Source organism: Dromaius novaehollandiae, chromosome Z (genome assembly GCF_036370855.1).
Source record: "Dromaius novaehollandiae isolate bDroNov1 chromosome Z, bDroNov1.hap1, whole genome shotgun sequence".
Classification (NCBI taxonomy): Eukaryota; Metazoa; Chordata; class Aves; order Casuariiformes; family Dromaiidae; genus Dromaius; species Dromaius novaehollandiae.
In genome coordinates this window covers 60,944,933-60,972,758 of record NC_088132.1, presented here as the reverse complement: position 1 = coordinate 60,972,758, position 27,826 = coordinate 60,944,933, and the positions used below count along the sequence as shown (strand labels likewise).

Here is a 27,826-nt window from a genome sequence, read left to right as displayed (position 1 = left end):
ACTCAAATATTTCCTTAAAAGGAAACTGTATATCTTTTAATTGAATTGAAATAAATTTATTGTAATGGGGAGAATAATGACCCAGACTGATTAGAAAATGAGATTTTTAGCTGTCTGTAATCAAATGCTGCAACAAAAAATTACAAGAATCAAGCTAAACTTATATTTTTATATATGTAAGTCTTAATGTGTTTCATTTTAAATATTTGCTGTTCTTTATGATTACAGATGTTATTCAGATAATTGTTTTCATAACGTGCATTGGCTGGTTTGAGTTCACAAAATTGCCTTTTTTTCTATTTTAGGAGAACACCCAAATTCTTCAGCAGTTGCTTCCACTAAGGGCAAAAGTAGCAGAGCTTCTTGGATATAATACTCATGCCAACTTTGTCTTGGAAGTGAACACTGCGAAGAGCACAGAAAACGTAACAGCCTTCTTAGGTTTGTTTTTATTTATAAATAATACTTTTATTTTAGAGTGGCAACATGACTTCTCAGCCAAGATTAATTTAAATCCATAATTGGGTCACAGCATGCATCATTTTCAGATAGAAAAGGAGCTCTCTGTTGCCTCTGTTCTGGCATAAAATAACTGCTTTGGGGCAGCCAGTACAGATAAACTGCTATGTCTTTCTCTGCCCCAAAATGCAGTTATCCTAATTTGGAAGCAGAATAACATGTGCAGCATAAGCATAGGTTCAAGAGGCTGTGTCACAGTTGCAGCTTTTTATTCCCTTAAGTTAGCTGCAGGTTTTTTGTGTCTGCAGCCTTAGCATCTCTTTCTGTACACTGATAGAACCGCATTAAGTATAATAAAAGATGCAAGTCTGCTCCAAGAGAAAAGATAATTCTCATGTCATAAAAGGTTTTAGAGGAGCAGCTTATAACTCATTAAGGCACAGAGTGCCCTTTTTAGTAATCCACTTCTGTATTTGCCTTTCTATGCAAGTGTTTTCTGTTCTGGTTACAAGAGAATGAAACTTTTGTTAGAGGTACAAAGGAATTCTGATCAATGCAGCTCAATGATTTTTTCCACAACAGCTGCTTCTGATGGATGCTTTTGTAGGGCGGAGAAATTTTTACAGAGTACTTGCATCCATTATTTAAAAGTGAAGTGGCCATGCATGATCTTTTGATGAGTGACAGAGGACTGTGGGGCTAGAATAGTTACTTATGCTGTGATGACTTATGTGCCTGGGTATGATTGTTGTGACACCTGTGCATTCTGTGATATTTTAAAAGATGTATAACTCCTAGCTGTTTTTAAATATCTATATGTAAGTAGATGAATGAGGTAGTTATACCTGAACTGATGTTGCTGAGCATCTTACATCCTAGCAGGTGAACTCCTGAGCTGACTGAGAGGTTAATAGAAAGCAGATATGTGCTCGGCATCTATATAATTGTAATGCAGAATGCTTAGTTAATGAACGCAGTTTATTGAGTTTCCTCTCTATTCAAGGCAAAAAAGACTTCTGAAAATAAGTACTTCAGAATCAATTTGACAGCTACACTGCTCTAATTTTTTTCAGTTATTTCAATTTGGAGAAAGAATAGTAAAGCAAAAGCTCTTTGCAATACGAAAAACAGCACATGTTACTTGATGCTTTAAAAAAAATGTGCTTCTGTAAAAGCTATCTTTTACATATAACTAGTCCTGAAGTCACTGTAACAGAACAGCCTTCTCCACATTCATATGATTTTTCTTTTATACTGTAGTAAGGTAAAATTATTTTAACCTTTCTTTTTTTAAAACAACATCTGAGTGTTTTCTCAGTTTAGATCTTTGGGGGTTTTTGATGATGCGATCTCCACAAGCTGGAAAAAAAAATCTGGAATGACCTGAATCCTTTTTGAAGATAAAGGCCCTGTAATGGAATTTGATCTGAAAAGAGAGAGATTTTGAAAATTTTGAACTGCACAGTTCATGGCTTTGTGTGTAGTCATCCTGTTGACTTCATTGGGTCAATTCACGTGCATAGAGTTAAGTTTAACTTCCTGGAATTTTGCAGTTCCACATAATAATTAATGTTTCTTTATTAGCATGTCCTAAGACTGCTTAGTCTTTTTAACCAAGAGAATCATGTATTTATATTTCATAAAAATAAACACCCAAAAAATTATTTAGTGCAGCAATAAGGTGTGTTTGGTAGTGGTGGCATTCTGTGTTTGCACAGCAGTCAAGAAGTTCAAATATGTCTCCATCTTCAGCTGTAATTCTGTCATGTCTCATATGGTGTGAGTTTGGCTGCTGGTTTGGCAGTGCCATTTATCTGTATATTTGTCAATGAACTTATTTTTAGTTTTCATTTATAATTGAAATGTTAGAATTACCTGATTTTAAATGCATTCAAAATAGGTTGAACTTTTTTCTACCCAGTATATTTTTTTATTGTTCTAAGTGGGCTTCTACAACAATGTGCTGTTTCATTTGTTTTGAAACTGACACAATTCAAAACTTAATAGCAATTGTTGTTACTCTAATTTTTTACAATATAAGCTCATATATTTTTATATTCACAAGGATCATGTTTCACGGTAATTATTGTAAAAGGAGAATGTTCATCAAATTAATCATCAGCTTTGATTTAGTTCTTTTGATATGAAAGTCATTTGCTGTGCTTTTTCATATATATTTATGTTTTAAATTGATGTTCATAAGTTGATCTTATGTTCTTATGACTAGGAGAAAAAGCATTCTGTCTTATGCATGTAAGCTATAAACTGTCAGCATTTATTAGTCATGTAAATGCATATAGTGTTTTATAGCCTACCTAGAAATAGGATGGTAATATCTGAAGTTTGTACTCCGAATACAAATATTGAACATCAGTCTGAATTCTTAAGGAAAAAGAAAAGTGTTTGGCCATTCGAAAATACTCAGCATAGAAGGTAGGTATAGTATGAACTTTATGGATGCTTCAGTAAGCTTAAGTATTTTGTATCTAATGTAGGGCTTTCATAGTGCTGTGACCCTTTCTTGTCCAAGAAGAGCTATGCTGGAAACACTGGGATTATGAGAATTAGTTTCCTGTGGCTTTGCTAGTCCAGAAGCTAGCTATAGTATAGGCAAGAACTCTTCAGTTACTTGTTCTTTTATAGCACTTCAGCTGGGACTAGATCAGAAGCCACTTTGAAAGGTCCTGGAAGAAAAAGTAGTGGTTGAATTTTGTTTTACATTTCCAGGAACTAACAGTAATTGCAGTCTTGAGTTGCTTCTGCAGAAGCACATCAAGAGAACTGAGATTACATGAAGTAGAATCAAAGGTTTTAAGCCAAAGTGTCACTTTACATTTCTGATGTCTTTGAAAAAGTCTGAACTTACCAAAACCCTTCCCAGCACTGCTAGGCCTGTGTGCATTCCTGTGCTATTTGGAGCATGCCTACAACTAAAACTTGTTGAGGCAGAAAGCAGACAGTTGGCTTGCTGTTAATCAACAAATGGAAAACTCCAGCATCCACTTTTGGGACACATGCTTAAAGTTATACAGTGTAAATCTGAACGCATTTTGTAGGAATACATATTACTAAGGAACAAACAAGTTGATTTAAAGACAATCTTTGTTTTAGATGATTTGAGTAAGAAGCTAAAGCCATTGGCTGAGGAAGAAAGAAAATTCATTTTAGATTTGAAGAAAAAGGAGTGTAAAGAAAGAAGCTTTGATTATGATGGAAGAATCAATGCCTGGGATCTACATTATTATATGAACAAAACACAAGAGCTGAAGTACTCCATAGATCAAGAGAAGCTGAAGGAATACTTCCCAATTGAGGCTGTTACAGAAGGCTTACTGAATATCTACCAGGAGCTGCTTGGACTTGTATTTGAGCAAGTAGAGAGTGCTCATGTTTGGCATGACAGTGTCTCTCTTTATACCGTAAAGGACAATTCAACAGGAGAGACTTTAGGGCAGTTCTATTTGGACCTTTACCCCAGGTAATTATGACTTACTATTTTACTTAGGTGTTTAAAATGGAATTGTTCTGAGCAGGTTGCTGGAGTGGGTGGAAATTAGATGCAATTGGAAGTAAATACTTGTCCCACTGGCAAGGCTGTTTACTGTGTTCATTAAGTTGTCTTCTGGACTGTTTTCAGTTTGTTTACGCTTCCTTAGAGTGTAATATCACAGAATTTTTAAGCTGAGGCCTCAGTTTTGCTGAGTAAAATAGTTGATTCTTTATTTTTGTTATGTAATACTGCATTCCTTGCTCAGACTCAGTTTATGAAGCATTATAACTCTGTTCATTTTCTGTAATATTGCTCTCTAGCCAGTTGTCCATCCTTTTGTCTCTGACTTTTCTCCTAATTGTAATACCTTGTTTAACTTTGTTACTTTCATTTGTGTTGAATCATTACTTCAGTCTGTTCAGATTAATTATAGTCCAGTCTGCCAAGTGTTTCTAGCTTCTCTCTGTTCATCTGTAAACTTTATAGGTGTATTTTGTACCCTATTGTCCAGATTGCTAAAGAAAATATCAAATAGGTTGGGGCCAAGAAGAGATTCTTGTTGAACAAACCTTGAAACGTCCTTCCAGGTTCATCTCTATAGCTCTTCTTTAGCTATCAGAATCATCTGTGCTCTGTCAAAGGAGGAGACTGGACTGATTTGACGTGATTTGTTCTCAGCTAGACCTTGTTGGCTGTTTCTTTAGCAATTTATAAACTGATTGATACCTTTTTAAATATAAAATGGTATAAGGCTTCTCTGGGTAAAAGGAAATTAGCTTGGTTGGTATAAAAGTACATAAATTGGTCTTTTAAGACAGGTGCTGGTTTTCTTCTTCACCTGTTAGTCTGCTCTCCCTTTTCTCCATATCACCCATGAATTGCTGAAGATATTTGTTAATAGGATTTTTCTGACTTAACTACTCAGTTTTAGTAGTAAGAATTTCCACATCATTTCTCTTTAAACTTTTGGATCTCACTGAAAATGCAGCAAACTCTATTCTTTTATGTCCTGTAATAAAAGAAAAGCTACTGCTTCAGAGGGTGGAACCTAGTCCTTCTTGTTACAGTGTTCATGAGTAGTTCAAAAATAGAATTGACTTCAGAAGTGTATATACTTCTGATATCCAAATAAAAATCAAATGCTTGTAAATGCTGCTGTCAATCTTAAACTGATGTGATTTAAATACTGTTTTTCCCCTGTGTATTCTTAGCATGATATGTGATCATTCTAGTGAAAAGGTCTTGTTTCTTCATGTAAACCTTTAAAGCGACATCACCATCCCTGTCCTTGAATAGGCTTCTTGTTCTGGTGAGCAGGCTTACGGTGTTCTGGTGAGCAGGCTATAGTTTAAAGACAGTTCCTGATGTATTTTCTTGTACAGAGAGGGAAAGTATGGGCATGCAGCATGCTTTGGTCTCCAGCCTGGCTGCCTTCTCTCTGATGGCAACAGGATGATGTCTGTGGCTGCTCTGGTAACCAACTTTACACAACCAGCATCAGATTGCCCATCATTGCTGCGACATGATGAAGTGAAGACTTACTTCCATGAATTTGGTCATGTAATGCATCAGATATGTGCACAGGTTAGTGATGTTTCTATTCCAGTGTAAGACCTATTTCTTTCCCCACTGTCTCAAAGCAAGGTATAAGTCTATTTTGGTGGTTTCTAATTTCAGTAAAGTATGTGTGCATTTTTTGGTAATTCTTCAAAGTGGAAGCTTGGTTTTGTTTTTAATTTTCATTTAAAACTACAGCAGTAAATATTGCTTCTGAAAAAGTTTCATAAGAGCATACCCTTTTGCATTTGTACTTGAGAATACCTGTGACTAGTGAATGGAACCATGTATAAGGTAAAGAAGGTGCTCAGTGGTGGCTCCTGTTACAGCTCTTGGAAGGCTTTTTATTGTTCCTAGTCATGTGCTACATACTTGGCAGAAGCAAACAAACAAACAAAAAGGCTGCTGTCTGCAGGAATGCAAATGATTCGTGAATCTGGATAGTTATGCCTTCACATGAAGCATTTTGGCATTTAGTACTCCTTTTGAGTTATCGTTCTTGATATGAAGAGCATAAAACAGGTCTTGCCTGAGCCATCTTATTTTCTGCTCTCCCATCTGACACTTGGGATTTTCACTGTTGGCAGGAAGAACTGAAGCTAGGCTGCAGATTTCATATCAAGACCTCAAAAAAGTTTTAAATTTCCTGTTTTCATTTTTACTTACATTTAAGATTGATTCTGCCAGACGATAATAAATTTATTATAGCCCTAATGACAATTTTATGTTTCAGAGAAGAAGACAAGTTTCAATATTCTTTCACCAAAACTGTATATTTGCATCATTATACACAAGTCCAGCCTTTGTTTGGTGCTGCTGTGATCTCCTTTATAAAAAAGTACCAAATCATAAAATTTTAATTACTAGATTAATTAACTAGATTTTAATTCTTGACCTGGATCCTAGACACTGGGACCAAAGGGTAAAGAAATAGGGCCATGGAAATCCTATGTTAAATCTGGAGTTAAATAAATAATGCTCAATCGAAGTTCAGAGCAAAAAGCTAGAATTCTTTATATAATTTTGCATTATTTCAAGGATAGGAATGTAATGATAGTTTGATCATCTTCACCCCAAAACAGTCATTTCAGAGCTCAGAAATTAAAAAATAAATTCTGTTCTCTTTCCTCAACTACCTAGAAGCTCTTGATAAATGTGACACATTCAGCTTTCGTGCAAAATTGACCACAGAATTTAGGTAGCCAACGAAAACACGTATGTGTTGCTCTTCAGGGCAGCCCAGCCATCACCTCCAATAACTTAGGTATTTCTTCACTTGCTGTGGAATTGCAAACAGGTCAGGGAGGCCTGCTTTCAACTGCCTGTCTCACTGCTGAAATGGTCTCTGTGTGTGTAAGCGCCATGCTTGGTGCTGCTGTATTTCATGTAAAGCATTTAATGGACTAATAAACACATCTGCAAATAACTTCCCTGCCCCACATAAGCACATCCTGTCCTCTCTCGAATTAGTGTGTGCCAAACAGTGTCTCGTTTCATACGTATTTTTGTTGTGGTTTGGTTTGTTTTTTTTTATGTGTTAAAACTTGACATTTAAGGATGGGTCCTCCAGGGTATGGGGGGGATCTAACTAGGTGGGAATGTGTGAGCAGCAGATGAAGGTCAGCTTTTGGAGAATGGTACTCCTTGTAAGGCAGTGGGAGCTGCTGGGAAGTGAGATACCAGGGCAAGGCAGAGATCTGTTTATGACATTGGGGAAGGGGAGCTGTTCAAGTGCCTGAAACAAACATCTTAATTTTTATGGTTAGCATGGTGCAGTTATGGATAGGTGGATGAGTATATCTGGAGGCCAAGACACACTTGCATTCCTCCTGTCTTTTCCTCTAGCCGTTTCTATCACCATTGCTTCCCAGCTGTTTCTTCCTAGCTTTTCTTCCTACCTGGGATTCAGCAAGAATAATAATAAGGGGCAACCTGTTCCAGCCAAGAATTTGGGTGACTAACAAGTCAAATGTTTTTTTGCCTTTCTGCTGCTCATGAGATGGAGCGAGATGCATGTGGCATAGCTGCCAGTTCAGTGGGTATCCTATATGATACATGATTTTTTGGTAGCCCTTCAAGAAAATAAAGTCAAGATTTACAGCTCTTTCAGAGGGCATTTGATTAACTGGGATTTTTTTTTTATTTTAGCACCTGAAATTTTTTGTTAGAAAGTTACTGGGAAGGGGAAAAAAATAAAAATTGGGTTGGCAGGAGGGGGTGGAAGCTATTAGAAGACAAGTCTAGAGTGAGACCAAATAATTTCTGTTTGTATTTGAACATCTGGCTTTCAAAAGTGACCAATTTATTTCAGAACATAATCTTATAAAGATTTTTAACTGCACAAAATTTTTCTTCAAAATTAGTATCTGGGGGGCCTTTTAAAAGCTCTGATGTGATTAGCTTACAGAAGGAAGATTGTCGTATCAGTGACTGAATATCAGATTTGGAGACCTTTCATCCCTAAAGCTGCCAGGATTCATTTATTTTAGGCCATGTATCACTGGTTCAAAAAACTGTGCAGTGTGTTATTCTCTCCCTCTCCCTCAGATATATATACACACACACACACCCCACACACTTTGTGAATGAAGAAAGTTTTTGGAGCTGAACAGGTTAAGTTGATCAAGTAAAATCTTTGAATCAGTGCATTAGACCTGTAATACAATAAACAGTTTTTGGTGTATAATTGGAGTTTATTTTTTACTTTGATGAGGTAATATAACAAAGTTCTGTAACAATTTATATCATTGTCATAAGACAGCACTAAAACATTCATATTGCTGTCATAGCCCAAGAGGTGAAAGGGTTATTATTAAGAAAAATGGAAGTGTCATTTCACACTGATGGAGAATGCACTAAATAATCATTGAATAATCCATTTTGTTGTTTGGTAATAGCCTAAATATCTGAATTTGTGTCCTCTTTTCTTCAAAGTTCAGTATTTTTTTCTTATTATTGACCTTTTGAAATGATTCCTTCTGTTGTGATTAACACTGAAGTTTTGGCATCTGAAAGTTTATATCCTGCTAGAAATCCTATTCTATTTTCATTTAATACAATGACTTTCTCTTCTAGACTGATTTTGCTAGGTTTAGTGGAACTAATGTGGAAACAGACTTTGTAGAGGTACCTTCACAAATGTTTGAGAACTGGGTATGGGAAAAAGAACCACTACAACAAATGTCAAGACATTACAAAGATGAGAGCCATGTTGCAGACACTCTCCTTGAGAAACTTGCTGCCTCTAGACTGGCTAATACAGGTATCTTTCTCCCCTCTTCCTCCCCCAGTGTATAACTGTGTATATATAGATATATAAAAATTGGTAGGAAATGGTCAAGATAATATCCTTTGTAAAACATAACAGGCCAATTACACTTCTTCTGTGTGTATATTATCACTGTCAGTGCCGTGAAGAATTAAGTGTGCCCTACAATAAAAGAAGTTCAGTTCATTGGATGAATAATTCCTGAATTTATTAGCCTGTGTACAACCATTAGTAAAGGCTGTGATGACAGATCCTGCTACATGTAGGAATGGTAGCAGCTCTGGTTTTCCAGGCTATCCACAGGGCTAACATACTTTTCTATTTCTCTCTGTGTGATTTTTTTTCCTTAAACACCCAGCAACTTTGCTCATGTAAGATTGGTGGAACAGGGGTGTTACTTTTTCTTTTTTTTCTTTTTTCCCCCCTTTGTTTTTTCGGTTTTCTGGTAGCCCAGTGCAGACACTGTGCACTAGTACAGAAGCATGAGATTTTCTGCATGTGCCTGCTGCCTTTCATTTGCCCATGACACTTCACAGACATGGAAGTTTGCAAGTTTACTGAGCATGCATAACACTGCTCATAAACACCCTAACTTTCTGAATCAGAACCCTAAGTCCATGTTTCCCACCTTCCTGTAGATAGATACACCGCCTCCCCAGCCTAAGGTCCCAATTCCATTCTCTTTCCACATCCCATACCACCTTACCTGTATCTCCACACCAAGACTGTAATCCCATGCCATTTCCCCTCATCCCATTATTATTCTGTCACTCTCACTCCTCTGACCCTATAGTCGAGACTTCCCTAAACTCATAGTCCTACCCATTTATGGTACAATTTATCTCATCAGCCCACAGCAGTTTGCCTCATTCTGCTTCCCTGTCCTGAAATGAGAAGTGCCTGTTCTTGCTGGCTTGTACAGGCATTGTGGCTGCATAAGCATCTTGTCTGGGCAAAGGTTCATATCTTGTAGCTTCTTCAAAACGCAGAGCCTAAAGCAGCAGCAGCAGCAGTAGTTGCTGCTTTTTGAAGCGTCTCAGGTAATAGCCTTTGATATGCTACCACCATCTGTGGAGGCTTGAATTAAATGCTATACTGAAAATGAGGACAACTGAGAGCATCATTTTAAATAGTGAAATTTTATTTTAAAGTGTCTACTTTAATTTGATTTTAATCCATGAGGAAAATAAGGAAAAGATGGTGCTTGTAATGGCAATTTCTGCATTAAAAATATGCCTCTCTAAATTTCTGGAACTGAAGAATTCAAAAGAGAATAACAACACAACTCCCAAGTTTTTTCCGCAATTAAAATTCTAATAATTCAGGTTGTGACTTGAGATCCTTGAATAAAAGGCACTAAAGAAACTCCAGCTACTTTGATGGTAATTAATTGAATGCTGTTATCCAATTAGGTCTTTTAACTCTCCGTCAGATTGTTTTGAGCAAGGTTGATCAGGCACTCCATACAAAGCCATTTGTTGACCCAGCAGATGAATATGCCAAAAACTGCATGGAGATTCTAGGAATACCTGCAACCCCAGGTATGTTACCATGAAGCTTTTGTATGGCATATCCAAATGCTTTGATTGAACATACTTTACTTTTCCGATAATGCTTGTCATGGGCTGGGGGAAGGTTTTCATAGAAGAATCTGGTTCATGGACCTGAAATGATTACTTTGAAACTTGGGATGATCTTAATGATCTCTTCATCCTAAGGAAGGTGAAGGTAAATGTAAAACTTAACCTTTTGCAGATTATATTTTGGAGTGATTTGACATGAACAGGGTCTGCATTAAGTGTTCTGTCACATCTGCATCAGATGTATAACTGGCCTAAAATGGGAAACAGGGTTTCCTTTATAGGCAGTGGAGTATAGTTGACACTTCTAGAGGCATACTTAGACCCTTTTGTTAGAAGTATCAGATCAGTTGATACAGATGCATTATTAAATCAAATGCAGTAATTTCTTTGTTGAATATAGTACTTCAGCTATACAAAAAAATTAAGTACATTAATGTTAATATACTTTTTAAGGAACAAGCATGCCAGCTACTTTTGGACATCTGGCAGGTGGTTATGATGGCCAGTACTATGGATACCTGTGGAGTGAAGTGTTTTCCATGGACATTTTTTATAGCTGCTTTAAACAAGAGGGAATAATGAATCCAAAGGTAGGTGCTGAATAATTTTTACACAAGAATTCAGTTGCGGTTTATCTCTAAAACCAGATTTATTGCAATCAGCATGATCCATAGGTTTAATGTCTCAAGTACTTCTACTGCATCTCTCAAATTCAGCAGAACAAAACAAGATGGTGTATAAGTAACTTTGTTGCTTTAGAAAACCATCTGAAAATTTCCAAGAGCCATTTAGATTTTAATGTAATTCTTACATCAGATCAAATATTTACAATTATTTTATGACTCTTAATACATATTTTCTGTGTTACGTTGACCAATGCCACCGCCTTTAATTTTGTGCTGAGACCCATACTCTTCCACTGCAAGAGCAGATGCATGTTATTCTACTGTGAAAACTGTATGATAAAAGTGCTCTATTTCCATAATAGTACCTCAAGTGTATGCTGTTTTTATGTAGTTATTATTTAGAAAACTAGATTTATTTTGAGCTTCCTCTTTCACAGCACAGCATAACCCACTATTTTTTTGCTTCTTTAATTTTTCTCCCAAATGGCTTTCAAAGTTTAAATTGTTGATGGGTTCTAGATTTACTGGTCTCTTTACCCCCGTGTAATCCTTTGACTTTTCTTGCCGCCAGCAGAAAGGAAGGTCAGTTAGTGGTGTCCTTAGTAGCCCTGCCAGTTCTGGTGATCTTTTGTGTTTTTCAGAGATTATAGTATTAGACCTGTGACTGGGGATGCTGCAGCTCTATCATGGGAAAGATCTTTTGGTGTTCCTGCCCCCCTCACTCATCTTCTGGAGTTCAGCAGCCAGCACTAGCTCTTCCTTCCCTCTATCCAGTAACTGTATACAGGGAGAAGTGGAGGAGAGAGTAGAAAGTGCTTGACTTCCCTATTCCTCTCCTGGAATTTGCCCTCATTCCTCTCTTTCTTTATCACAGCAACCAAAACTACTAGAAACAAAACAAGATTAAACCTTGACCTGGACAAAGAGAGGAGTCCCAAGAGGAGATGGGGTAGGAGCCAGATGACCGGGGGTAGTGATTAGGCCAATGAGTGTTGTGGGAAAAGGGGTTTTATGAGGAAGGAAGCAAATTGAAGAGTTTGAGTAGAGGTGACACAACATTTGGAGGTCAAGGTTGATTTGGAAGTTCGAGGGATTCATGACAGGCACATGTGAGGGTAAAGCACCCTTGCTTGTTAGACTAAACTATCGTATCCCAGTAATTTGAGAAATGTTGTCATTCATAGAGGAGGAAAGAAGAAATGGCAAGTTAAATAAGAGAACAGAATAACTTTTAAGAAAAATTGCTGTTGACACAGATGTTAAAAAAAGATATTTTGGGAGGAGTTAAACAATATCTTTTGAGCTGCTTGCAGTTGGGAGAGGTGGAGTAGGGTGCTGGTGCTGGGCCTGTGGGACTTAGCGTCACTTTTCTGTTCTGGCATGCGCACGCGTGTGCGCACACCCCCCTTCAGTGTCATCACAGACCTTTTTCCTGTTATCTTCACTGCCTTCCCTCAAAACTCTTTTCTGAATGATCGTGTAGTCAAAACCCTAAGCTGCATTTTCCAGAATTGCTCTGTGACCTTTACTTCTCCCTAGGGATTAAAGTGCCCTTTATTCTGATTTTCTGTAGGTTTTTGTTTTCTTTCTTTGTCTTTGTATGGGAGGCTTTGAGAATAATTTAATCATGCTAGGAGCAAGTGGATGTTTACTGTGCTTCAGCTAAAAGGCTACTGGTGCCTCTTTTAATGTGAAGCCTGCTGTCCCAGCTAAGAAGTGAGGAAGAAAAATGGTTATTCTAGTGTGTATACCATGTGTATGTGTGTGTCTGTCTGTCTTTCACACACATGCAGACAGACACACAGACAGACAGACACACTCTCTCTCTCTCCCTTGCTCTCTGCTTGGGTGCTCATGTAGGTCCCTCTTCAGAGCAATACAATCTTCTCCAATCAGTTATCTTTTACTTCCATTCCCTTTAAGCACAATACAGTTCCCCAAGATGGGTCAAATAATCTTTTATAAACAAATACTAGATACCAGTATGATGGCACAAGTAATTTTTTGTAAAAAATACTAGATACCAGTATGTTTTTTCTGTTTATTCATATTTCATTGTATTTAGATTTAGACTAGTTTTCAGAACAGCAGGAAAGGAAAACAGTTATGGTATCATGACTAAGGTTTTTAGAAATTTGGCTTACCTCTTCCTGTTAGAATAAAACCTCTCTTCCTGTTTTGAGCAACAGATATAGAAACTAGTTTGAGGTTGTATCTATAACAACTCTTTAGCAAACACTTAACTCTGTAGCTTCCTCAGCTGTCAAACTCCTCAATTCAAGTGCATTGTCTGAAGTTGTCTCTGGTCTCCCTAGAACTGGGTGATGTGCTGTCTCTGTGGAGAAGAACTTGTTTTACCGACACCAAAGATTCAGTTTTACTCAGATAATTAAAAGGAACAGTTTCTTCATCTGTGCTAACGTTCAGGCAGCTGATGCAATCAGCAAAATATAAGCAATGCTGAAGTGATTTTTTGTTTCATTTTAGTTTTTCCAGCTGTTCATTGCGATGATGCAACTAGAAATGCAATTAAGTCTTGGAAGTCCATTAGTTAAAAGGACCTACACTTGTTTTGCAGTACAGCTATCAGGAAGCTGTGTAGTCCTATAATCTCATACCTTTGAGGTGGAAGAAGTATATAGGTATATATACAAAGGCTAAAAAGAAAAACTTTGTTTTCTTCAATGTAAAAAATAAAAGTATTTAGGACTTCTGTCTGCAAAATAATATTTTCTCATTGATATTCATGTCTTAGAGGCCCAAAATACTTCAGGTACATTCTTTGAAGTATGACTTGTTAAGAAGGCCCCTATATTTTACTGTTGTCTCAGAAGCTCTTGATTCATTCTTTTTAAAGACACTCATTCCTTCTAAAGTAATGTTTCTTCCTGTAAATGTAAAATATGAGTTGAGTTTCCATTACTTTAAGATACTTTGATAGGGAAGTTAGATATGTTTACACATATAATATGTGTATATGTGCCATGTTATTCCACAGTGCTATATATAGAAGAACTATCATCTGTTGTCCAAAGAGACAGCAGAGAAACTATGAAATTATTAAAAGAGTATGGATGTTAGGTTCCCTTTTGCTGGCTGTCAGTCAGGGGGATAATCCATTACTGAAGATTGTGTGGAGATTGTGGGTGTGAGCTACACCTGGAACATCTGCCAGAAACTGGGCACATTATGTGATTATAACTTCCAAAACTGTAGAACCACAAGAAAAAGTATTCCTCTTAGAGAATAGGTTAAACTTCTGCTGTCTTGAGCCTTCCAACGAATCTCAATTATACTTGTGGTATATTCTGGATTTGGTTTTAAGTGCATCTGGAAGGAGAGAAGCTGTTTTATCTTCTGTAGGTTTTTAGATACACAACAAATACAGAGAAGAGGCAATTTGCAAGATGAGAAATACTAACATTCTGTTTTACCTTTTATCAGGCTGGGATGAAATACAGAAACCTTATTTTGAAACCTGGAGGATCTTTGGATGGGATGGATATGCTTCAAAATTTCTTGGAGCGTAAACCAAGCCAGAGAGCTTTCCTATTGAGTAAGGGATTGTACGTTCAGTAAAACTATGGTTCCTTTGTAATGGCATATGATTATGAAATGAGCTGGAAATGTCAGTGTATTTCACACCTTATGTATCATTCTAGGTCACTTGGGTCACATTTCGATCATTTTTTTTAATTGTAAAAATAATGTGACTTTTTAATTGCAAAGGGCTACAAAATTCAACACATTGGAAAAAATTCTGAGATGTGCAGAAGCTGATAAATTTGGATGGTAATTTATTTGTGAATTGTTATGAAATAATCAATATGGGGAGTTGCTGCCCTCTCTCTCTTTTAATAGATGCATTTAAACTGTGTCTTGTGATTGAATTTTAAACTTGGGGGGAGAAGGAGGAAGGGCACTACCAGCAATAAAAGAAATAGATGCATTTTTATTCTCTATTCTTCTGTGGTATTGATGGCTTACAAATGTGTGTGTGGGAGAGAAGGTGCATTTGCTTTCATCGTGATTTGGGCTCAGTCTAGCTTCCCGACAAATTTCAAGACTGAGAGCCTTCTCCCAAACAGCTTTACAGCTGAGATATTTGTGTGATACCTTTATATTTCGTTCTGATGCATGTTAAATTATTGTATTGTTTATGAAATTATACTATATAACTAAAAACAAAAAATAAGACTAATGTGAACTACCCTTTTATTCCCTTCATTGAGGAGAAACAGGCAAAATCTATGAGCCTGGCAGTTCTCCCACTACTTTTTTTTTTTTTGTTGATGATCACTAGTCAGATCTTTGTTTTCCAAATTATACCAATGGTGACAATTGCTAACAAGTCATACTTGAACAATTATAATGGTTTCAGTTGATTTGTGAAGTATTTTGAAAAAAATATGCATGCACACACACGTGTGCACACGCGCACATACGTATAAAGGAGAAGAGGAAGAATAACTCCTCTGTGTGAATGGTAAAAGTCAGTCCAGGATTTTTACTGGTCCTATCCAGTGTGGTGTGCAGAGATGTCAAAAAAAAAGGTTCAGAGATTTCATGATTTCAGCTGTTTGAGTGTGAAAGTAACCCAGGAGTTATTTTGCAGCTTTTCTGAAAGATCAGCAGAAATGTCTTACAAGCCAATTCTACATCCCAAATAAAACTGCTGATCCAAGTGCACTATTTCTGTCTTCAGATATCATACCTTGTTTTGGTATTACAACGTTCATATGAACAAAACTTTCATTTGGTTACCAGTTAGCATTTCTTAGACATTTCAGCCATAGCTGTAAATATGGTTGGTATTTTATTTGTTGGTTCAACCACAAAATGAGAAAATGTGCCTGGTCAACTCAAAAGACTTCTTCCTCTTTTTCTAGTGGAAGAAAACCAAAAGCATTCACTTGAGGTCAAATCTCTGTGTTTCAGGGAAAAAAACCCTGTGAATCTTAAGTTGAAACTTTTTTTTTTATTTAAGGCATTTCAACTGAGAGGGGGAAGAAAAAGATTGTATTCATTTCCACTTGAGTTTTTGTTCCAAAATGGAAAATTTGACAGGACTTATTTTCGAACTACACTGGTTACAAATGTGAGGAAACTTTAGAAGTTTATAGCCAAAATGTATAAACTATTTAGTTTTATCACAGAACATAAGTAAATGAATTCTAACTCTCACAGTCAGTTACATTTTTATAACCCAGTTGTGTTGGGATCATGAAAATATGATGTATGAAAGTCACATAAGTGAGAACCTCTTGAACAGTAAGTATTCAAAAGAACAACTATAGAGAAAAGGTCAGGAGACTGATTCTTTGTACAGAATGGATGCAAGATTATCATAAAAGCTACATTAAAAGCCTACATTAATTTCTGTTACATTCTGACTGGATTTGGAAGTATTTTGCTTGCTTTCTTTTTAAACAGCTATTTAAATTATTGTGATCCTGTCTTGTCAAAGAGTTTTTTTCTATTCATACCATGATGGTAGTTTTGATGAACTAAAATGTTGCATAAAGCTGCTAAGCAGTACTTTCCAGAAATGAATCTTCAAATCTAAGCAATGGAAGTTTTATTAAGAAGCAAAATGTAGTATTTCTTTTACAGCTGCTAGGCAGATTTCCACATGAGGGAGACCTTTCTCTGCATAAACCAGAAGTCTCAGGTTAAACTAGATAATTGCAAATGCAGTAATCGTAAACAAAATTATGTCATGATAATATTTAAAAGTTAGGCTTAGGACAGTACTGATGGTAACGATTATAATTTAATTGACTGGCTCTTCCTTTTTCAGCTCTTCAGAGTATGCATGTTATGCAGTAAATTGTAACTGAGATAAACTGCAGGAAAATGCCTAGTATTATATGTATATGTATGTGAAAATGCCTACATGAATGTATAGACTTTCATTGTCATCAGCTGGATATCCTTGTGTGTAGGGAGAAGTGAAACGTAAACCATGTTGTGCCCCACAGATGTGTATTATGATCTATACTTGTCCCAAAGAATAGAAAGCATTTTTTGCCATTAGTTTTTATCAAAGCCAGCTCCCTCAATCTGCATCAGACAGTAACTAAGCCAGATAATCTATGCCTAAAACTGCACTCAAGGCAGAAGGTTAACAGGTAACATTGTGAGGTTCTTCTGAAACATCTTATGTGGTAACACATCAAACTTGTCTGCTGATTTTTATATCAGCTTCTTGGAGTTCTCATTTCTTATTGCAAAGACATGATCTTGGAATGAAAAAGATAACCAGGATAAAGACATCTTTTCTGTTCTTGCAGTGAAACTTTCCATTGTAGGCATGAAGCTTGTCTATACAGGAAACAAGCTTATTCTGACACTGTTCCAAGGCTGTGAAATAAAATCCCCCAAGAAAATAGGGAAACGTTATCATAATCTTATGTTTTAGAAACAAGAGCTAATTGCCTTGACACTGCACAGAAACAATCATACTCGTTCAAACATGCTGAAAGGTAGGTACCTGGCAAAAGCAGCCTATTTCAGAGTTTCTAAACCCATGCTTCAATTCAAATTCAAAACTTCTAAAACTTCTATTTATTCCAACCCAACTTTATGTTCACTGTAATAAAGAAATGAAAAAGTTGTTTTAATTTGTAATCTTAGTCTGGAGCAAACTGTTGCCTTCTCAAGTTAATATATTATTTCTTTATAATTCCATTGTATTTAGGATTAATTTTTTCCTGCACCAGAAACTCAAATTGGACTTTGGCTGACTTCACAACAAAAGCTTCAAATGAAAGGCAAAGGATAAAATTGGAGACTCAACAGAGGGGTAACTCAGGAAGTGGTTAACAGCTAATGGCTTTCCAGGCATTCTGCTTCTCCACTGCAAAAGATGGAATGAGTTGGGCATGAGATGGCTAGATGATGGTCTCAGCAGTCCCTACTGCTGGTCAGCTGATGTAGGTCCAGCATGTAGGCTGCCTCTGGATTGCTTGCAAGCCATATGGCCCAACCTGAATGGTAAAAAGGCTGAAGGAAAGGTTTAAATTTTGTTGTAACTGAAGAAAGTCTTGAACTTCTCTGAGCCTTGGAGACTCAGTTAATATGCTGACTCAGTAAAGGGAACTGTAAGGCTTAGAGTCCGTGTTTGTAGAGATCAAATGGAATATTTGCTCTGACACTTGAGCTTCTAATGCTATTACAATTAGTTTTCCTGTGCAGATAGTTCTGTTGTATATTAGTGTGTAATATAATGTGCATTTTGGGGGAGAGGAACCAAAACCTTGCTCATTTTAATCAGTAATCAGGGTCAGCCAACTGCTGATCTTGTTTTTCACACCATTGTATTAAACACTGTTTTAATAGATTATCAGGCAGCAAGTAATTCTAATGCTTACAGTTATTTGGTATCGGAGAAGTAAAATTACTGCAAGAAATGAATCACAAGGTCAAGTTATGTTTCCCCTCTGAAAAATGAAACCATTTCCAAATGCATTTGAAAATGTGGGTAGCAGTTGAGTTAAATGGAGATTCTTGGAGGGGTTTTCCAAAAGCACGGAGTTGGTTGCACCGGGAGTGGTAAGGACAGAGCTGGCAGCTGGGGATGGGGTGAGTGGGAGTTGCATGTCTGGAGGTGTGGAGGACTGAACCAGTTACTGGAAGGATTAGAGAGGTTAGATGTCAGGAGTAAGGTTATGTGGTAGCTCATGCCAAAGGAAAAGGGAGGAAAGCAGTAGGTGGAAGGATGAAGTTGAAGTGGGGTATTTTCACAATGGCTGTAGAAGAGTTGGGGTGAATGTCAGGGTTAAAAATAGCAAGGAAAAAAGACAGTATCTCTGTGCATACTGATTTATGAAAAGCTACTGAATGCTTTTTATTACTTTACAAATTAAAAACAACACATGCTCATATTTATCTCTGGATAGCTATAGATCCTTATCTTTTCATTAACATGTCAAGAAACATGAGATTATGCACAGCATATTGCTTGAATACTTCTGCTTCTTCCTGGCATCTGGATATTATTTCTTTTTTAACCATCTTTTACTTTATGAATATATGTTAAATAATATTTTCCCATTGTAGAAATAAAAAATGTGATGTTATGGGGGAAATTCAGTTTATGGGGCTGGCAGTCCCATATACCTAATCATCATTGGCAAGTGTAAAAAGTATAGATGATAGAAAAGAAATGGCACCAAGCAACAAATAATCTATTTTAGATCTGATTAGGATAGATAAAGACAAATTAATTACTGGATTAGAAGTTGGTGGTTGCCTAGAAACCAATAATCATGACCTAATTTTGTTCAGTATTGATTAACAGAACAGACTCAACCAATACTTGCTCACACTATACTGCCGATGGATTAAAAGGGCGAAATATTTCATTGCTAAGGAGGCCAATGAGTAAAATTAATTGGAAGAAAAAGTGTGAATGAGAAGTGGTAGGACTTTCAAAATTAAATGGCCAAAAAACCCCACAGTTTCACAACTTTAAAAGAGAACAGTTCTGCCTAAGAACCAATCTGTTTATCAGTAAAACAACTATTAGAAATAAATGAAACAGAAATGGGGGGTCAGGAGTAGGAAATAGATATAACATGAGGAATTGTAAAGTGTCAAAAAATGATAAAGGTAAGGGCATCAAGAAGAAAACTAAGAATGAAAGGTTTATGGTCAATAAGATGTAGAAGTTAATATAGTAAGAATCAAGGAAATCTCTTTTGTCTTACAGACCCTGTGCTAGATGGAAATGCTAATATTGTTAATGACAAAAAAGACAATTCTTCATTTAGTGTTTCTGTTCTGCATTTCGAAAGAAGCAGCATGATGTAAGCATACCATATGAGAACAATCGGGTACTTTCCAGTCCATTATGAAGTGAGGAGGATATTAAGCAATATCCACTAAGAATAAACATTTTTAAATGAGTAGGATTGAATAACTTGCACTCTACAAACCTACAAGAATTGGTAGGTTCCCCACACACACACTGCTGTTAATTTGGGGTTACCAGGTATATGCCATTGTAGTAGAACAGTGCTAATGAGTTCTGTTGTTCCAAAAGGGCAAGTAGGTGACTATTGGTCAGAGAGACTGAAATCAGTCTTCAGCAAATCAATGGGAAAATAAATATTGTTCTTCTGCTGAAGAATTAAATGATGAGCATAATTAATTCAGTGTAAGTAGTTTTACGGAAAACGACTTTTGTCAGATAAGTCCGATTTAATCATTTACAGTCATTACAAGCCTGACAAAGGTGATTGTAGAAAGGCTGATGTAAGGGCTATTTGACTTAGTGTTATGTGTTTTCTTTCAAAATAACACTATGTGGTATCAATAGAGAATATGTTTAACGGATTAAGAGCTAGCTAACTGTTCTCAGAGAGTACTTGTTGGTTTAAAATTATCATTGAACAGGGTCTACACAGTCTACAGTGATCTAAGTTCCTCAGGGATCAGTAGAAGACCTGGCAGAATTCAATACTTTACTCAGATATCTGAAAATAATGTAACATCACTGGTGATAAAATCTTCAAATAACCCAGAAAAGCAGTCACACAGAGTTCTCTGTATTGTTTGAGAGCTTGAGGCATTAAATCTAAAAATTTCTGTAACATGGACAAAGTTACACATCTGATAACTAAAAATACAGGCCATGACTACAGCTTGGTGGACTGTATTCTAAAAGGTACAGCCTTTTGAAAGTATCTAAAGGCTGGTTATAGTAGTCAGTTTGATGCAAATTGTTATGAGATTATGGGAAAAATGGTTAAAACAATCTCGTGATGGATGAGTGCAAGAGTATTGCATAAGAGCAGGTTATTGATACTACTTCTGTGTATAGCAGTGGTAAAATGGGCACAGCAATTGCATGTGGTTTTGGTGCTCATATTTTTAAGTGAAGGTAGTTAGGAGTTCATAGGTGGCTCTGTATGTAACATATAGTTAAGCTGTGGAAATCCTTACCAAGACTGCTGTAGATGCCAGAAGTTTATGTATTTTCAGAATAAGACTCAACAAGTTCCAGTCTTGGAAAAGAAATCCATGGGGGGTAACTAAATACCCCCGATTCAGGAAGTCCCCAAGAAGTAGAGGGTGATCAGAAGAGTATAGAAGGAAATATCATATATGCTAGCCCTGTTTGCTTATTCCTCTTAGGCATCTGCTTTTAGCTGCTGTTGGAGATGGGATACTGTTCAGATCAACCTTCTGTTTGATCCAGAGCCACAGAACTTATTGAGAGCTGGAGAAAACAACATTCAAAGAGAGACTTAGAAAGCTTTATCTATTCAGCTTAGCAGAAAAGAAAAAAAGATTCTGTGATGACTTAATTATAGTCTCTAGGTATTATTATATATTAAAAGGTTCTTTAGTAGGAGAATATCAGACGGAGGCCGAGGCCAGTCAATTCAAAGAGAAAAGGAAACATCATTTTTAATAGTGAATGAGATTAATCATTGCAACAAAACGCTCAGAAAAATGCTAGAGTTGTCAGCTCTTAATGTCTTCAAATCAAGACATGTGAAAGACCCACTAGAACATGTGCTTTCATCAAACATTTATTAGACTTTATCTAGAATAACTGGGTAAAATGAGGTGGCCAATGAAGTGCAGATCAGTTTGATCTCACAGGCCTTTTCCCTTTAAAATACTACAATTCCATAAATCTTACCTTAGCAAAAAAAAAATTGTTGCATTTTTCTGTAGGGCAGCAATGTAAAACTATCCAATGTAATTCACTGCTGAGGAGTTCTAGCCTTCTAAAGCACTTACTGAAAGTAAAAGCAAATGTAGAGCTTACTTCTAAATTAAGGGAAATTTTAAACCTGAGATGGTTTCCTTTAAATGCATAATTGTGAGACCTACAAACTTTTATAAGGAAGCTGAGCAGACAAATGTTTCTCCATGTGATAAAGGGTAACTTCATGCTTTGGTTTTTGTGTTGCAGAAGGCAGTATTCTTCTCTGTAGAAGTAGAAAGTGGTAAGTAATATTCCCAAGTTATTGTTACAAATAGTCTTTTTAACTAGCCAAGGTTAGTTGTGTTTTCTTCATTGAGTTGTCCTCTTCTGATTTCCAGACTTCAGTTAAGCTTTAACAGATGATGTCTTTTTGCAGAGCTAATACTTCCTGATTTCAGTCACTACCAGGCCAAAAACTGGTCTTCTCCCTCTCCTTTCCTTTCCATTAAAGTGTTGTTCTCTTCAGAAATTCAGTCAATGCATTATCTGAAACATATGCTTTAAACTTAGGAGAATGCACTTGGCAAAGAATCGAGTAATTTATATTTCTCTCTATTCTTTTACTAAACCCTTTATTTGCTAAAAGCCAGCCACGGCTCAACCTCCAAAATAAGTTGCAGCCAAAATTCGGCAGAAGATCTGAAATACAATCAACTTTATAAAACCAGATACTGCATGAAACATTAATAAAACCAGGCCTTGCCCAGGTTGGACTAGTGGTGATTACCTTTGCTGTATTGTATATTATCTTTCTGAGCACCCAGAAATTAGAATATATCTAACTAGACTCCAAGAGACAGATTTGTTCTGCAGCAGAAGCTATTTCTTGTTGTTGTCCAAAGCTGATAAGGTGATAGCTAATCCTTATTAGGTGAAAGAGTAGCATTGTTTTCAATTTTTTTTCTTTGGTGGTCAGTCCATACCCAAAGCAGGGATTGAGACTGCCTGTCTGAAAAGGAAGAGAGGAAAAGAGCCAACTCAAGCCTTTTCAAGTGCTTTCTGGACTGGGGAAACCTTCAAGAATAAAGATTGTGCCTCATGCAGATGTTTGATTAATATGGTCTCAGTTCTGTTTTGCAAGCTACACAGGTATGACTTATGCCACTGCAGAATGAATTGGCAAATAAATCCATAATGTTTCTATTGGAATAGAAGCTGTTTAGTTATCAAGAAAGTTCCTAAAATATTAAAAATTGATATTGAAACTTTTTAATTATTTTTGCTGGCCAACATCCATGGCAAAAGTAGTGATACTCTCTAGATGATTTTCTCAAGATAACCAAAGATGTTTCAGGTGCTGATATAATATTCCTGTCATTTAATTATGTGATACATTCATTTCATTAAACGGGAAAGCTGCATCAAAAGTTTAAAGATACTGCCGATTTCATTAAAAAGAAGGCACTTTGGGGTTTGTTCAGAAGCATTATGATAAATAGTTAGAATTTAACATAAAAAAAAATAAGGGACATATGAAATTTTAGACAGCAGCAGAATGGGAGTTTTCAGAATGAAAATTTTAGTTGTAGGAACATAAATTTCTCCATCGTTATTTCTAGTGTCTCACTCAGGATGTTATCCCAGAAGCTCAGCATCTAACTGGTATCGTGATACCTAATTTTGAGGCATTACACACTTTATATTGGCTTTTCTGTCTTCTGATTTAGGCTGCTTACCTTCAAAGGAAAAACTTTGAGGGAGGTTGTGAGGTTTTTTACATACAAATAAAGTCATTATTTATTGTAAAACACTGCTGGTATGTCAGGGATACAAATCAACAAGATCTCTAAGAAAATAGAAGACTTTTCTTATATAGATGTAATGAAAATGAATTGCTTTGTTTTAAAAGAAAGTATGAGAGTATCATTTTACTTTTGACTTTTAAATAGATTTGGGTGTTGTACATAATTTTATGAATGATTGGATAGTATCATGAGTTCAGGCTAAGAATTCTTAAATGGTTCCTTCTGTGTTTGAAAACTGTTTCTGTACATGACTTGCAAACTGATACCTTAGTGTAAGCAACAGCGCACCTTTGAAAATATGAGTCCTTTGTTTTGTCTTCAAAACATCTAAAAGAGCCTTCAGAATGGAGAATAGTTTAAAGTAATATTTCTGTATTCACTTTTAATCAGATTGTTGTTAAGGAATCTGAATCTTAAACTGCAAATGCAGGTTGAGCCTGAAGGTTACATGTTCCCTGCATGTCGTCTCACTGGTACTGGCAATGCCTTGTATTCTGGTAACAGTTTTGCCCCTGTGGAGCTTCTTTACCTGTGCTGTAGCTATTTCCACCTTGAAACGTTTGACATTTGTAAGTAGTGTGTTCATTCTGCTGGCAGTAAAGGAGAGGCTGGTCTAAATAACCAACTGACTTTTCCTTGAGCACAAAGTATAACTCCTATATGTGTAAGTCATGTTTTATTAACAGCATTTCATGGCTACAGTTTTACAATTTATGTTAAATTACAGAGCCCACGTTTAGTTATTTAAGTAAAGATGATTTTCAGAGAATGAGTAACTGAGCTCAACTGAGCTGGAAAATTAAGCTATGGTAACTTGCCTGACACTATATAAAAATTTTAATCTCCCTCTTACTGACAATTTTTTATCTTAAAGCATTTTACAAAATGCATAATAGTATCCCTTTTCGTATGTAAGAAAAATGAGACCTGGAGAAAGTGAGTATTTTGACAAGTGTCAAGCAATGAGTCTCTCAGAGTTGCAGATGTAAGCAAGAATGCCTGCCTGTTTGTGCCATACATATTGGGGATTGTAGCATCCCCATTTTCTTTAGAGAACCTGTATTTCAGTGCTCTGAACGATTTAATTTTTAAAAAGAGGGAATGATTTTCAGACCGAAAAGTGGAAGATGTGTGGTAGGAATACAAGAGATCTATAATTGCATAGGGAGAGACTGGTAACGACAGTAAAACTGCCCTTCACTGGAAGAATTATATAGTCGTAACTCTCCACCACAAGTCACAAATATGAATGTATCAAATATTTTATATTCAAAAATAAAAAATTAAGGGTCAGTATTTAGTATTTATTAAACACAGAGGCATATAAAACTTCAGGGTAATTTTTGTAAGGGGAGGCAGCAATATTTCAGATTCTTTGGTCGTGACTATTACAATTTGGTGACTGAAATGGCCAAAAAGGAATTGCTATGAAAAGCATGATTTACTTTGCATGCTGTCTGCCCGATTCAGCACACACACCAACATGTGTTCAAGTCCACCCCTATTCAACAAGCCCTTGAGCAAATGCTTTGCGGATTAAAGAGCCTTAATTTCTAAGCCTTGTAATTCATTAATGTTGCTTTTGGCACGGAATTTTCTTATAATAAAGAGGCTGATGAGCCTGTGTTAAGAGAGTTGGGGCCCTTTAGACTGGGCCTTACAGACACTAATGCTGTTAGTTCCACAGATCCTAGGTGCTGGTGCCGGTGCCAGTGACTGCCACACAAACGGAATAAAACATCAGCAGTTTTGGAAAAAAATGTCCCTGGCATGGAAAGAAATAATATCTGTTTCAAATACATTTCACAAGGACACGATTAAGTTACATTATGAAACACGGGGCACAAAGTACATTTTGTTTTTAATTATACATGCACAGTCCATTGAGAACATGAAGGAAATAATGAGATACTATCTGGATAATCTTTTCTACAACACTGATTTATGTACAACAACTCACTGTAGCTCACAATCTGCGTTTTAGATTTAAGATCTAGAAGAATTGTTCAGTCAGTTCCCTTGCAGTTTGTTCCGTCTGCGTTTGAACTGGGTAGCTCCCTCCTGCCACCTTAATCTGTTGCCAGGAAATGGGTGGCTGAGGGCACATGAGGGACAAGCTGCACTTTCTCGGTTCTGCTGGTTTATCTCGCAGTAGCCTGAACTGGTTAGCAGCTGTTATCATAGGCTGCCCAGCTTCAACCCTGTGGTTGTGGCCTGGAGGGAACACAGTTACTTGGGAGAAATGGCTCATTTGCAGCTGAGCCAACTGTAAGAGCTGTGGGAGACTCGAGCATTTCAAGGGATTTCAGAGACTTTCAGGTATATAATTGCAGCAAGTTGCTACTAAAGATGTGTGAACTGCATGTTTTCAGAGGCATATAACCTGGATAAATGTAGGTGTATTTTCATGAGAACAGCGAAAAGGGCATTTTCAAACCAAAAGTCACTCTGCCAGATTTCAGATCTTTGCTCTAAAACATGGATCCTAAATATTTTTAATTATTGAAATAAAATAATAACTTGCTTTGATTTCAGAAGCATCCAAAATAATTCAGCTGGAATTTTCCTCATTTCCTCAAAACCAGCCTGGGAAGCGTATCTGGCGTGCAGAAAGAATTTTAGATCAAAGACTTACAGTTTGGCAAATTTAAAAGCAATTGAAAACAAGTTATTATAATAGGAAGTACTGGGCAACCTAAATTGCAGGCAGGTCTACAAGCCCAACCTGCAATTTACTGCATGTAGAGAGTAACTTCTAAGTGTAAGAAAATAATTTGTAAGAGCAAGTGGGGGAAAGAGTTTTCTTGGTATGGTTTGGCAGTCAGAGTTGGTACTGGTTAAAGTGTTTTAACATTTTTGATTTTGGCATATATTTTTAATTGAAACTGTATTTCAACTCAACAAAATGATTTTTATGATATTTTTATTTCATCTAATATTTTTGTTTTGTTCAGAATTTAGTCAGCTGTTGAAAAATTCCCTAAGACTTTCCACTGAAATGCTCACAGAAATATTCCTTTTCATGAAAAGCAGAAGACCATAAAAAGAATGGTCAGACTTGGTGTTAAGGTTTAATTAAATATGTATCAGATGTGTTTTCAGGTGGCTGTTGTGTGGGATGATCTCCACCTGAGACTCACTGACACAGCTCTGCTGAAAGGCAGTGGAGCTATGTTACCTGAGCTGTCTAGTCAGCTTGCATTGACAGAATATATGAACTGTGAGGGTAATAAATATTTAAGTATCTGCTAAGGTAACTTAGTGGTTGACTTTGAAAAGAGAATATATTGTGTTTTGCATAAGGGCTAGATTTACTTTAGCCCCCATATTATTTAACTGATATGGGTTAGTACTGTCTCCAGGTTGTCAGTTAGCCTTGGAATCCTGCACTGTGGATGGTGCTGTAAAAAAAAAAAAAAAAAAAAAAAACCTAAAAGATCTCTAGATACTGTTTCTCAGTTAAGAAAGCTCTCAAGACAGTTACGTCAAACAATTCTATGCTCAAGATTGAATGAAGAAGCCTAAACTGTCTCCCAGAAACAAACCCACAAAGCCAGAGTTGACAATTATTGGTGAGAGCGATTACTGACCAGGCTGCTGCTGCAAGAAATTTGTATGGTAGGTATCCATGTGGCTTCTTGTCTACGTGCAGTACTTGGAGATGTGGCTCGAAGGCTGTCAGGCTGACAGATGCAAATGTAGATGTCACACACTAAAAAGGGAGCATCATATTTAATGCCAAGGGCAGGAAAGCAGCTTCCCAAATGATCACAATGTGTGCTTCATTGCAAGATGTGTTGAAACTAAAAGCAGGGTGACACTTGAGTGGGTAGTAATTATAGGAGTAAACAGTAAAGTGAATGTAATCTGCAGCTTTAGAGGTGATACAGTTAATCCCTCCTTGATAGTAAAATCTGATTGACTGAGTGTGATTTTATGACTGCAGCATGATGTTTAACTTTTAAAAGTGGAAACATGAAAAGATGCCTCCAGTAGTATGAACTAGAGTAAATGAGATATTAGTAGCAAAACCTATAGTTGTGTGTTTTTATGAACAGGATATTAGTACGAGATTGAGGTTAAAAAATATTTATTGCCGTGGGAGAGCAGAGGAAGGGAATATCGCTTTATTAAAACACTTGTTTTGTTTCCAGATATATAAGATCTTTAATCTTATTTATCCTGGTGTAACGTAATACATCAGATAACCTTCTCCAGTTGTTCCAGGGGCACTGAGTCATAACAGATCTGTGTTGCCCAGTGTGATTAAATGAGGGTAGAAGTAGTTCCGTTCCTGCTGCCAATAATCTTGCTAAGATTTTATTGATGGAACTTGTGGTACTGAATAAGAAGGCCATGCCAAATAGTCTACTGC

General features: G+C 36.6%; 1 protein-coding gene across 1 annotated transcript in view; it reads left to right on the top strand.

Moving 5' to 3' along the window:
• Positions 1-14,932, top strand: part of LOC135324729 (neurolysin, mitochondrial-like) — a 39,639-nt gene extending 24,707 nt beyond the window's left edge. The window contains exons 7-13 of the mRNA XM_064501588.1: positions 306-441; positions 3,571-3,937; positions 5,332-5,533; positions 8,582-8,768; positions 10,187-10,315; positions 10,811-10,947; positions 14,428-14,932. Coding sequence (XP_064357658.1) covers positions 306-441; positions 3,571-3,937; positions 5,332-5,533; positions 8,582-8,768; positions 10,187-10,315; positions 10,811-10,947; positions 14,428-14,562 — 1,293 coding nt within the window. The 3' untranslated portion in view covers positions 14,563-14,932. The remainder of the gene's footprint in view (positions 1-305; positions 442-3,570; positions 3,938-5,331; positions 5,534-8,581; positions 8,769-10,186; positions 10,316-10,810; positions 10,948-14,427) is intronic.
• The last annotated feature ends 12,894 nt before the right edge of the window (positions 14,933-27,826 follow it).